This window comes from Pyxicephalus adspersus, chromosome 5 (assembly GCF_032062135.1).
Source record: "Pyxicephalus adspersus chromosome 5, UCB_Pads_2.0, whole genome shotgun sequence".
NCBI lineage: Eukaryota > Metazoa > Chordata > Amphibia > Anura > Pyxicephalidae > Pyxicephalus > Pyxicephalus adspersus.
In genome coordinates this window covers 104,968,153-104,982,902 of record NC_092862.1, presented here as the reverse complement: position 1 = coordinate 104,982,902, position 14,750 = coordinate 104,968,153, and the positions used below count along the sequence as shown (strand labels likewise).

Below are 14,750 nucleotides of genomic sequence, written 5' to 3'. Positions count from 1 at the left end.
ATATATATATATATATATATATATATACATATATATATACACACACATATACACACACACACATACATACATATACATAGACACACAACATGCAGTATAAAATGCACTACTGATACTTGATAAAATCTCATCTAAGAATAAATTTTTTTATGCTTTTACTTTTACTGCATTTCATTACTCAACCACTGTGTGGCACTGGAAAAAATTACTAGGCATTGTGAATCCTTGATTACAGTATTTTGAATTAATAAACAGTATTTATATATTATGAAACATTGTACAATAAATAGGGGGTGCAGATGACAGATACAGACAGTGACACAGGAGTAGAGTACCCTGACTAGAAGAGGCAAACATTAAATTACTAACAAAAACAACTCACTTCTTATATTAATAAAATGAAAAAAAAAAAACTATGTTCAAATGTCTTCATATCAGAGTAAAAGTCCAATTTATTTATATTTTTAGGACAGCATTGAGACCGCAGCAGTCAATTGTTTGACCTTATTTTTCTGCCTTTACTTTTCATATATTAGGTGCTGCATTGGGTATTAAAGGGGGCCTCAATGATGGGACATTTTATGACAGGGAAAAAAACCATAACAGATCTAAACAGTCATTGTGTGGGAAGAAAAGCTGTCATGTGTGACTGAAAGCTGGTTAAATATTAACAATGACTATTTAGGTTTAACAATAAATCCTGACATTGGGGGGCAGCCAGAGCTGCACATTTAAAAATGTATTAACAAAGTCTGTCTACATTTATTTTAATGTCTTTTTCTGAATACTGTAGCAATCTATGAAGATTCAAGATCTACCCAAATCGGATTCACAAGCATACATATAAAGTAGCAAAACATAGCAAAACGATGTGTTATAATAAACAATGGAGACTTTTGTCCTTGCTATGTTTCTTGATCCTCTGAACCCTGTCCATTGCTTACCTACAATGAGTACATGAACATCAGATCTTGAACATGGAGCATTGGAAAAGGGTGGCCCAGCCTTTCAAGACATAGATGGCTGGGATCATGCACATAGTTCACCATTGGAAGAGATGGCAGTAGTCATATACAGTAGGACCTAAGTGATCCGCTGTCATTGTCTTCCTGCCACAAAATATAGGAAACCTACAGAGGTCTTGTGGAGACCATACCTCAACTGGTCCACCTAAACTCCACTGAAAAAGATAACCTGCAATATTTCTGTAGCAACTAATTTAAATCTTTTACGAATCATTAGCATGAAACCAGGATTTTTCGGAGTTTATAGTCAGAATCACTTGTTGGGATTTACTGCTGTCTAAAAGCCTATTGGCTGGATTCTTCTCAATTTTATGGATGGTGGGGATATTGTAACTGAAACTAAAAGTGTAACTAAACTTCAGATGAATTTTTGAATAAAGGATATTTGTATGTCCTCGAGGGGGGGGGGGGGGGGGAAAAGTAGGGTGCGTCCTATACGGCGAATGCATTCATTTATTTTTAATGTGATAGGTTGCATATCAACAGTGTCAAAAGTATCAATTTTTGTATGTGGGGGGGGGGGGGTGGTCTCGGGGCAAATTACCAAATCAATCACAGATTAGTGAAGTATTGATTAGTGGAAATACCTTTACACATAAACCCCATTATTTCGCTGTCCTGTATCAGTGCAGTTACAAGACCTCTTATTACCAGATCAGGTCCTTGCAATTGCTCACTTTCTTCCAACTACTACAAGCCCAGCCTCCTCATGCAGACATATCTGTAATTTAGGGATGCTGATAAAAGTAGTCTGGTAACTATACTTTTTCTACTTGAAAAAAGTGACCTTGTGTGTGATACACAGGCACATTTAACCCAGAACAAGGGAAAGGGAAAAATAATGGTGCAACATGCTCTTGAGGAGTAGCCTGAAGCTAATGGGAAAATGTGGGTAATGCCTGGACATAAATATTTTATCAAATCAAAGTTTTGCAGTTAATGTCTCGTTTCTAAATACAAAAAGTACAAAACTTCTGTACAACTTTTATACGTTGCCATGCAAATATCCTACTTTAACTTTCATTGTATAAATTATGCATCGGTAAATATCAGACATATCCTTTAGAGTGTTGAAACCTGTAACAGAGCCACACTGGGAACAGTAACATTGTACATCTGTACCAAGAATTAGTTCCCTGCATGAGCACCTGACAAGAATACCAATATTACATTCAGCAAGTGTGAGCCATCACAGATTGGAGTGTCCGCATCACCTACATGAATGCCTTACTGAACTAGCTACGCCAGCAATAACAATGAAGGTATCACTTGTTTTACTGCCTTCTGTAGAATTTACAATGTTGGCAGTATAAGAACAAACGTGCCTACACAGGGGAGAAAATATGTGTATTTTTTGTAATATTGTTTTCAGAGACAAAATAAGGCAATATAATATAAATTTAACAGCAGTGTTTAAGCTATAAAATATAGTTTTTTAAATCATCTATATCTTTATAGATCCATCAAATTATCTAGAATGTATAACATTTCAGTGTTTTAAGCTTTCTGCAAAAGTGTGAATCATCATGATGACCAAAGATCTTGAATCCAGAAAAAGACCAGGTGAAGATGGTGCAAGGACAGGAGTGTTAAAAAAAATACAGTAAGGTAAGTACATTTTAGTGCACAAATGCATCACTTAGCCCAGGGGTGAGGAAACTCCGTCCTTTAGGCCAGATACGGCCTAGCTGGTAGTTCGTTCTGACCTAACGCCCTCTGGCTGATCTGAACTAATGCTGGCCGGCCACCTCCGGAGCCACGGGTTGCCAGCGGAACAGCCAGGGGGTGCTTGGAACTACTGGAGCCCCGTGGCTACCCCTTGCAGTGGCTCCCCTATTTACCGCAGCCAGCGTTGATACTTCCACTGGCGTGGTAAATAGGGAATACTCCCTGAAGGGAAATCCCTTTCATCTGCAATGCATACGGAGGAGAGGGATTTCACTTCAGGGGGTGTTCCCTGGTGGTGGGCGGAGCCATTAGGGCAGGTCCCGCCTAGTGTGCTCCCACCCACCCCATAAATGGCCTAGTGGCCGGAAAACTTTGCCGACCCCTGACATAGCCCTTCTGCAATAAAGGACCCCCTCAACTTAAGTTCCACAAATGACAAGCAGACACCCTATGTATCATTCTTGCCATGTTCTCAATGTACCAATAAACCTCTCTTACTCAGAATGCTGGATACCAAAACCCACTGGACTCAAATATGCAAACACAACGTCTTAATATTAGGAAAATGGTTTTTGGGGAAGCTTTCTTTTTCATAGAAAGGTAAATTAGCATCCAAAATACAACAAATGCATCTATGTACATTTATACGGCATGCCCAGTGCCCCCAGAATGACCTCATTAGCAGGCTCATATATGTGTTTAGATATATGACAGCAGGATAACTTGAAGACCTTTAATATTTCACTTGCTGTAGACAGCAGGCAGTGCTAATTGGTGTGCTGTAGTGCCGACATGTGCCACGGTATGGGCAAAGCCGTTCACGCATGGAGAATAGTATTACCTCCCTGCAGCCTACACTGGTGGTGTATGGAAGAAACCAAGCAATGTATGAAAAGGAAACTGAGCAAATAACACCTATAGAATAATGGTACAAACCTCTGTCCTATTTTTAGATTAATTTCACTTGGGCTATATAAGTACAATGAAATGACATTGTTGTATTATTATCAATGGCAATCTGTAAAATATAATTTTCGTAATTTTATAATACTTTGTTGACCTCTGGCAGCCTTCTAACCTCCATCAGAGGAGCTATACCAGAGTAACAAAATAGAAGCTCCATTCAGAGATGGGGACACTAACTTATATGGGACTTATATAAAGAATACATCTAAGGATTAGGACCCTGTTATATTTTGTGAAGACTGACGTAACCAGGTATGAAAGTATGCCAGTACCTTCATAGGGTAATATACAGACCACCTGATACATTATTCTATACTTATACACCATCATACTTTATATTATATAGTTCATGCTGCAATTATTGTGTAGTTTTTGTAGGTAATGGTTAAATATATTAAGCAGAATGAATGACCATTGACAGATACAAGTGAGTAGGAAGTAGTTTTTTTACACCAATCATAAGAGGGGGTGGAAAGGATGGTGGTGATTGGATAGAAAGGATTGTATGGTGAAGTAGGAAGGGTTATATCAGTTTAGGCACACTTTTGTGTTTTATAGGTCACGATCATCATTTGCCATTTCATACATATATTTATCCATCCAAGTTTGTTTGGAGGTAGGGAGAAAGACTTCCGATCGGTACAAAACTATGCACCAATTTAACATTTGATTCTATGATAATATTAAATCAAATAATCCAAAGATATTTCCATCTAAGTAATATTCTGGAAGGGTATATCTTTGTATTGGATCTAGCACCAGCAAGGGTAGCAGTGGCAGTATTCTGATCGATTTTGAACACTTTTTTATTATTTTATTTTTTTTATAAAAAGAATGGTGCAATTTTCAATCAGGAATATATCATGTCTACCAGATCGAGCAAACATTTATTAGTGTATGCTTACCATTCAGTAGCTACATGGCACAGATGTACACTGCAGTCCTTGTAAATAACAGATCTGCAATGAAGTGCTACAACTGAGAAAGCTCCATGGGGTGTATGCCTCTTTAGATTAGTGAATGATAGGAATTTACAGCTATTGGCCATTTTGTGTACCATCTGAAGAAACATCCTGCACAGACCATTGCTTATCTGATACCCGGCCTTTTCTTTACATGACAGGATACAGGGCTGAGTTCAGTGAATTCATCTGCACCTAAGTACAAAACATTTTTTGTGTGCATGCCCTAATGACCTTTTTGCACAACCGGCCCTGTGACACTTTGATGTGGGAAGATAACAGAATTACTTCCTCTGTGCTCTGCTAATGAGCTGCCCCACTAACAACCTTTACAAAAGCCACTAGCCCCCATACACAAGGACAGCCTACAGGGATGCAGGGGGTGGAAGGTGCCAAATTACCTCATTTACTGCATCCTTTTCAAATTTGTGTTTACTCTAAAGAGATTTCCTTCCAATTCCAAGAAACAAGGGTGAGAAAAGAATACGGGACTGGCTTTTGTCTTTACTGAGCCTCAAATGCTAATGGAAAAGGCCAGCATAGAGCTCACAGATGGCTCAAAACTCTAACAGACTAATTATAATGATGATCCAAAGTGTAACTATAAATCCTATTATACTGAACAGACACAAGGCACTTCTGTAAGGGGATGTATGCCTTGATTTTATTCTTCAAGCTTGTATACATGTTAAAAACCAGTAGGGGTTAACGTTGAATAATTAAAGATTAGCCCCCAAATTAGTTTGTCATTTTTACAAATTTACCATTGAAAGAACCCTTGCAGTAGCTCATTAAAGTATAGGAATACAGAAGAGATTTAATAGTTTTCTTTATTATCAATGAAGGAGCTGCCTTGTCACACTAAAAGTGTATTGGACTACAGAGCAACTCTCCTTATTCTTACCATGACGTGAAGGAGGGAAATTGTGCAGGGCCGATTGTGTTTTGGTTTTCTGTGAAGTTCACAAAATACATTTTTAGCTAGCTAGATTTCTTGATGACCAACATCTGTCTCTGCCTTCAGAATTCTTATTCTGACCAAGCGTACTTTTACATCTGCTAGACCCAAGCCATGGTGGCCTGTCCACCAGTCTCAGCTAATGAAAGAATCCTTCTAAAATAGATCCATAAAATGTACACTATATTCAGACAGTATAAACATAATAAGTGATGAGAAATCAGCCTCAATTATCTTTTTTCTTTAATTTGTATTCATAGTAAAATGTAACAACATCTCAAAGGAAAACTAGGACTTGAAACATATGCTACTAAAACACAGAACAGGACACACACTGAGTGGAGAGAATGGATGGCGTTCCATATGGCCCTGGCCTATATTGTACAGACATTCGCTACACCTATTAGTTACCATTAAGTGGATACAGTTTGAAATGTCCTCTCGGGACCTAAGGAACACACTAAAAATATCTAGGTTTTATATTCTAGAACTCATGAGATCATTGATTATTTGAAAGACATTTACATGAAGCTTCTATTATGTTCTGTTCTCATAAGTCAAAAGTTTCTATAAACAATTATAGCATCAATTTTATTTAAAAAAGAGTTAGTATGCAAATTGTATACCTTAACCACAACATAAACCTCTTCTAACTATTACCAGGTATACACTATGCCATTTTCTCTCCATGGTATTATATTCTATTATAATCATAATTACAATTTATTTAAAATCGATCTTTGCAAAGTATTCATTAAAAATGTTTTTACCATTATATGAAAATATCAATCATTACACTAAAAGTCATTAAATACAATAGTTACCCAATAAAACACCAGTTTTGACAGTGGTATTCTGTAAATATTATATTAATCTACAAACAGCTAGATCATTCAATCAGATAATCACTGCACAATTTCTATATGTAATGACAACTATCTGGTAACTGCAATCTGGCTACAGTTGATTGGGATTGAAATTATGCAGAAAACTAAAGGTCCTGCTCTGGTAAACATCCATGTACAATGTGCACTGGTCAACACCTGCCGCTTTAAAAAGTTTGGATGACAACCGGGCAATGTGAATACATACAACAGGCTTACTTAACAATGAAAGACCAAACCGGATTTAACAAGGCTGACTGGGTCACAGAACATCTCTATTCGAGGGGTGGCAAAGCATCAATAAATCCATGCTAATGATTGTTGGCACATTTGGGTAATTACATTAAGTATCCATTGCCAAAAACTAAAAATATAATAAAATAGTTTTTCCTGAGTATACAACAGTAAAACCTCTTGAATAAAATCACATTGTCCTCTTTATTGAAGTGATAGCAAAAAAGGGATCAAGTTGAAACATCTTGCATTATGCCCAAAAGTACTTATTTTTAGCCAGTTTATGGTTTGCAATTTTTGTGCCCAATATTCTACTAAGAATAAAATTACTTGTATTAGGAGAGCAGATTAGAATAGCAGTCATATCCAAAGTACCAGAATCATCACCAAATCTCTTCTTGGCACAAAGATATTTATAAAACACAAACAATATGCAACACCAGTAAAAGCTACATAAAAAATAACAGATACATACCGATCCTAAATACCATGAGACAAAAGATTCCATAGAAATTTGTATGACTAAAGGCAAAACGCCAAAACTGAGTGATGAACTCAGTGGAAACATCTAAATTATAATGTTTTGCAAGAAATTCCTAAAGAATATGATGTCTGCCCCAGCTCATTTGGTCATTCTCAGACTATACTGGCTGTTTTACAGGTTTTTCTCATTTTACTGCTAAAAAGCTTAGTCACAGTCACGTACACATATGGTGCATCATGACAGCAAATATATAGTGAATGTAAACTCCATATTAGGAGGTTAAATAGTTGGGTGGCCATATTTAACCCCAAAGTTTCATGGTTGAAACAATGCCTTGCGGTTCCTTGTTACTGAAAACCAATCGGCTTTAAAAATTAAATACAAGTAGGGTTTCGGATTTTATATATCAAATAAAAGCCTGAAAGGTACCTAAAGTTCTCAGAAGGAAATCCGGCATCCAACTGTCCTAAAACACTTTTCCAATCAATTTAACCACCTAAAATGGCCCTAATAATTATTTTGCAAAGGAAAGGTGATATGGAAAGCGAAGAGGAGACTAGCCTTCTATTGCTTATCCCTCATTCATCCAATCAATGAACCCCTGAAAACAGAGGGCATCTTGTGTATATGAATAGCTTAATAGGCTAAAGCACCTCATGTTTAGTAACATGGTTTCCTCAACACTGCACAAAGTAATTTATTATCTGTTTAAGTTCTGCTATCCAAAAGTAGCAAATACACTTATCAATCAAAATTGAAGATAGGCAACGGTCCTGTTGTAGACTTCCAGAATACCATCACTACAAAATGAATGCTGTTTCATTGGTGGTAAACTATGGTGTAATTTGGCTAATGTGAGAAAACCAAAAAGTTTCAGTATCTGGGTTGCCAATCTGTCCATTACAAATACTTCACACCTTTTTGTCACTTTATTATTGCCCTGAAAAAATTAAGGCTGTAATGTATGTGAAGCAAGGGTTGCAACAGTGGTACTTTACTGTGTTAGCACGTCCCATTGACAGTTTGCACGTCCCATTGAAAAAATAAACGGTCGGATATATTAAACCTGTTCCAAATGTGCAAACACAAATGAAAGTGACAATCATACTGAGAATGCATGTAAATTCATGACTCTAGTTAGCATTCTATAGCACAGAACATGTACATGGTGCCACCAATGTGGGTTTTTCATTAGTTGGAATTGTTGGTGTAATCTTAAAGACCCACAAACACAGCACAAACCTACATAATCTGGTACTGTGAGCACATAACACACACCCCCTATGTGTCTCCACACCATCTGTATGCCAATTCAGCCTCTTTTTTTTTTTTTAGGACAAGAGTCTGGATTGCCTCTTTAACAACACCATTGGGCTGTTACTGTGATATGTGACCTTACTGGCCAACAATGAGGCTTAGAAGGGACAGGTGCTGGGCACATCTCATTGTATATCAGAGCACTCCATTTCCATTATACTAAATTTTAAGAAGAACCTATTAAGGAAACTTGAGATAATTATGTGCTGACAAAGCAGATTTACATATGTTGGTGGCACTTCTGCATCTTTAAGTGTTTTAGCAGGCTTACCTAGAAAACATCTCTAGTATGGCACTATTCCCTAATATAGGATATTAATATTCCTTAATAAACTTTCCAACCTGGATTGCTTGACGTCCCTGTTGAGCATCGGCCAGAAGCTGGATAGTAACTGTCCTTGCATCCTGAATAGCATCTTGGAGGAAGATAAAGCTGTGCCCAGCATGACGTCCAATAGTACACTCACGGCATATAGGCATAGAACATGATTCACAGTAGAAATGTAGCACCTGTAACACAACATATACTGAAGTTAGGCAATTAGTTCTAATATTCAAAATTTATAAACACTGAAAAAGCATTCTAATGTATTCCACTCCAACTTTTTTACTTATGATACCAATCAATACTTTTTATATCACTTAATATAAATGTTCAGTCAATCACATCATTACCTGTCCCACAATGAGCTTTCAATGCATGGTCTTTCCATCATTCATACACATGTATGCTCATTTTATGTGCAAACCAAAAGGGCTACATTTAAATCAACTCCATCACATAACTTCAAAATGAGTAAAAACACCAAAAACTTCAAAATGAGTAAAAACACCAAAAAATATACTTATGGTACGAGGACACAGATATGACACTTTAGGTGATAATAAGTCATAACCTTACGCTATTAGGAGACTTATGATAGATCCACAAATATTACAATGTTAAAACCGCACAAGAGCAGGCTTAGACGTCTTGTTGACCCTAAAGGGATGTAGCATACATCTGGTTTCTTAGATCTGAAAAAGCAGCCACTTTTGCCTTTTTGTGTGCCTGGATTATACAGTAAGAGTGGCATAAAAGCCACAGAACAGCATTAGCAGCTGCTCCAGCTCTTTCAGTAGTGGTTTTGTCAAGGGGGAATATCAACTTCAGACAATGCTGTCATATGAAAAACATTGCACATGTTCCCCATCCCACCTAGCTGAAGACACACACTTAAAAACCCATGGATGGTTAAAAGAAGGACTTAAGTAACAAGTCTTAAAAGTTTTAAGGACTTTTCAGATTTCCACAACTTAACATCTGGAAGCCTATGACTAGCTGTGCACATGGCTACTATTGAAAAATTCTGAGCTCCTAAAACAAATATATTACCAAATTCAATATTGAAAAACTATGGGTATACATTTATATATTTTGCCTCACTCCAAATATGATATCAATACAAAAGTAAAAATAATGGAGTTTTTTTTATTCTATTAAGTTTTTATTCTGATTAAACAACATAGCTAGCTTATATCAGTGACCTTACTATAAAGGTTGCTGATTTTCCCAAAATTACAGTTAACATCTTTGCTTTGCAGTTCTAAAGCCCTGATCAACCAAGGTCTAAAGCTTCAATTCCCACCAGATATATTGGTTAAGTTTTCTCTGGTATTTGTTTTCTTCCACCGTTTGAAGACATACTTAAAATGATCAATGTTGATGGCTGATGATTATGATGATGGTTAAGGTTGATTATTAGCTCATCAAGACCGGTACTAATGTGAAAGGTTCAAGTGAAACTCCTGATGCACAAATGTTCTCTATAAAAGCATTTAGGGAAACCATAAATCTTAGCATTCCCATGATTGCACTGTAAGCACAAAGTTGGCATTAAACTTGTGCAATTCTGGCTTCTTTGGCTACATAGGACTAATGTATTAATTTCCAAAAACTGAAGCTCCAAACAGATGCACAGATATATGTTAGGCACCATGGGGTGTACTTAAAAAGAAATTATCCTGACATACTACTGGTGAATTTTTTGAAGCATGTATGCAGGGACAGGGATTAATCTACCAGGGAATGCATAGGGAAATTCAGTGACTGCTTTATAAATGTCCCCCTTGTCATAAATTAAAGTTAAGACTAGATGAGCAAACAAAAACCATTTACAAATAATCCCCATAGCATGTCAATAAAAATATTTATATATATTATACACACACACTGATGAACTTACAATTAATGAGCTTACTAAATTTATACCAGCACAAAAAAAGTTTTTTGTTTTTTTGTTTTGTTTGTAATGTATTATCAGCTGTTTGCAGGGACTGATATACAATCTTGAAAGGTCTCAATCACACTACAAAGCCACCAAACAGGAAAGGAGCTGTAAAAAGAAGAGATTGCACATCTGAGGAAATTCCTGGGTGGCATCTGCCCTGGCTACTTTTTGTCCATCTGCTAACTCAGGAGGGGGAGCTGATGGATATGTCCCCAGGAAACATGTGGCAATCAATCAACATGTGATGAATGGTCACTAGAGTTAAGCCCTGACCTGACGCTGTGACCCTCCTTGCATCACTAAAGTGTTTTAATCCATCCCTTCTTCCAGCAGAAGCTAGATAGCCAGGGGCAGAACAGGAAAAAGAATAAGCCAAAGGGTGTCATATGCTGCCCTCTCAAGTGGATGGCTACAAAAGGAGAAATCTTGGCACAACAATAACTTTGCTACTGTACTGAATATATAAAACACATTGGCCAGATAACACAATATTGCATTTTATCATAACATACTCTAAAGGCTATTAAAAAGAAATTTAGAAGTGCTTCTGTTTTTATGTATAATTAACTAAACTGTAGCTTAAGCACATCATTTTGTTTTTAAATAAATGCAGGCAATATTACACCAATATATTCAGTGATGGATGTTTAATGAGAAAAAAACCCATACATTGTGTTAAATGTAAATCATGTAGGTTTGGATCTATTTTAGTTTCCTAAAGTAGTGTGTTTCAACTATCAAGGGTTTTTCTTTTATAATACCATTTGGAAATGGTTTCCCATCAGTCAGTGCTACCAATCCCCTGCATCCTGTCACTTCTAATCCACATAGATGCCATCCGATTATTATTTCTCTGCTGAGAAGAACTTCTTTAAACTGAACATTGAAACGACATCTGAACTTTTCCAAAATATCAAAATATCATTAATTCCACACTAAACCATAATGGATGGATGGATGAGTCTTTATGAATGAAACTTTGCTCATAACAAACAGTTACCAGAACACCAAACCTAAATCCACAGAAATTAAAATAAAAACTGATACATTTTAGGATACAGTAATGACAAGAATAGGGTTTGGACAGATTATACTGTCTGATTTGATTTCTGAATTCTAAAGGAAATTCAGCCGACCAATTTCTTTAGGTTGCCGTTTTCTAGTAAAAAGATTGGAATAGTAACTGTATATGGGTATAAAGCATTTTAAGAACTCAATCAGTTACAATAGAAATATTTTATATATATTTAATATATCAGTTTGCCAGAGATCTGATCATGTGTACCCTAGGGCATCTAGAAGAAACTGATGCAAAATGATGCAGAAAGGTGTTCTTCATCAAATTAAAAATAATTAAGGCCCCGGAGTTATTTTGGATCAAGGACTTGGCCTGGACTGATTTACAAAAAGTTTGTATTACTTTATATATGGTGTTAAAGTTATCACCATAGTAAAGTTTACATACTGCCTTATACTTTCTATTCCAAAAAGGAATGTCTCCAGGACACCACAATTTAACACATGATATCCAGCAACTGTATGACTTGATATACCGAAATAAATCTCTAGATGTTATTATCGATGCATTTTGTGGCAATTCAAATGTTTATATTCTGTTTGTCTTACTACCTGACATATCAAGGCATACCAAAGGTGTCATCAAATTTGGCCCCAGAGCAAAAGGGAAGGCAGAAAACATAGGGCAACAATTCCTGTTAAGATGACACTGTCACCAAACATCATACACCAGTTCTGGATGGAATCAACGTCCCTTCCTTGGCATATGAATATACAAGAACTCACAATTTACAGTGCTCCCAGGGAGGATAAAATAAATATTCACATTAACTAACCAAATAAATTTTTTTGTGAGTACACATCCAAAATAGAATTTGCAGGATATATATATATATATATATATATATATATATATATATATATATATTTATTTATATTTATTAATGTAAAATTATAACATATATTTTCTCTTTGTTATGTTGCTTGAACCAATGTTTTTTTCTGACACAACTATATAACCATTTTACGACCATGCAGAATTCAGCCAAGAGCCAATGTAGACAAGCAATATAGCTCAGAGGAAGAACAGACCAGGCTACACATTTGTTTTAGAGTTTTTGGATTTTTTTAAAAATTTGGGGTTTCAATACTTTACAAACTTGCTCTGTAACGCTCTAATCTAAGTAAATGGTTTTAATTACTGCTTTTAATTTATGGCTGCTTTTCTACTTTAGGGATTGGCATCATCTGTCACCTTTTTTGACAACAGCATTACTGGTCTTTCAGGAAAAAGTACACAGGTCAGATAGAGATTGACACGAGTAGGAAGGTCAAAGGTGATAGCAGTTTTAAATCATCAATAGGCCCAGCTGCCACAAAAGCATGAAACCAACCTGATTATGTAAGGAAGGCTTCATTTTATCGTGCTGCAGGGGTAAAATGTAGGTCATTTGTCATTAGAGTAAAAAGCATGCAAGATGCATCCATTAAAAGAAAACAGTCATTCTACATAGCACAAGTAGATTGTGGCATGAGTTTCATTTGGCCAGATTGCATAGAACAATACACGACCGAGCATAAGGCACACTAGCAGAAGCTTAGTTTGTGACATCAGGTTTGATCCTCAGCTGGAAAAGGACAAAAAAGCCACATCTGCCTTATAGATGACATAAAAACATTGAAACCATATTATCTAAAAATAGCTGCCCGCTGATAAGTGTGTCAGATTTAATGCATAGCTGTGCCCCATTGTGTGCTTTAACTATGTTTGCAAATATTCTTATCGTTTATCACTATGTGCTGCAATTTACCCAGTTTTGGGTATTTATTTAGATTGAAGAGGTATAAACATTTAGATCCAGTCATATTTTAATATGTATTGTACAGCGAGTGCACTTTACTGTGTCTCCAAATGAAAATCTATTGAATTGCTCAGCTGGAATGAAAATAAGCAGCCTTATATGATCTTGGCAGCTGATCAAAGGACAGTGAAAACCATGCAGAGTACTATACAGGTAGTTAGAGAAGAAAAAAATTAAATGAAAAAACAAGACAAGCAAATAATATTCAAGAGTCACATTACAGAATACTTTCAGATTAATTTTACACAGAAAACATGAAGAAACTAGTATGGCATTGCCATATCCATATTGCTGAAAAGTTCCCCTTACTTTTGGGAGGCTTTTCTTATTGGTCAGACCCTGCTGCTTATAACAAAAGAGTTTGGGAAGTGGCCTGCTCAGTTGAGCATTCAAATACGTAAAGCCACAGAAACACCTACAACGTCCCTCCATACCTGTTCTATCATCCATATCACGTTGTGTTCTCCCCAGCCCCTTTTAGCTGGGCGCACCACCCAGCACATTTCAGAAACCACCCGGCTGTTTTTGGTTGCTAACTGAAGAGTTGTGTCACAATACAGGGGCTGCCACCCACCTACAATTTCTTCCTACCCAGCTTAAAAAAAATTCTGGGTTTAACACTGGTCAGTACTAGCAACTTATCCTTTATGGGAGCATAGTCCCTAGCAGGTTAATGGTAAATATATATACACACACACATACATACATATATATACACACACACACACACACACACACACACACACACAAATCCAACTTCCACCCTTGGGTAGGTGCTTAGATGCATGCCATAAAGTACATGAAGTCATAGTGGTGATAAAATCTTTGTATGCTTAGTCCCCAACCTTGCACATACTGAGGGACGATGTACAGTAGATCACCAAGCATAAGATGGAGTGGGGCCGGGGTGGGACATAAATCAATCTAATTTATTTTTTTTTACTAGCTGTGAAAGAAATTTATATTAGACCTTTGATTTTCTGCACATTTCCTTTTTTCAAACATATTAATGCCATTTTTAGGAGTCATTTGCCACAATGATTAATGGTTGGCAGCCTCCAGGGTGTCATCACGTGCCCTGCAGCTGGAAAGCTTTCTGGACA

General features: G+C 36.5%; 1 protein-coding gene across 2 annotated transcripts in view; it reads right to left on the bottom strand.

The window, feature by feature from the left end:
- TRIM71 (tripartite motif containing 71) overlaps positions 1-14,750 on the bottom strand; it is a 43,922-nt gene that overhangs the window by 4,488 nt on the left and 24,684 nt on the right. For both annotated transcript variants that reach the window (XM_072413444.1, XM_072413445.1), the window contains one exon: positions 8,841-9,008. In XM_072413444.1, the coding sequence (XP_072269545.1) occupies positions 8,841-9,008 (168 nt within the window). The remainder of the gene's footprint in view (positions 1-8,840; positions 9,009-14,750) is intronic.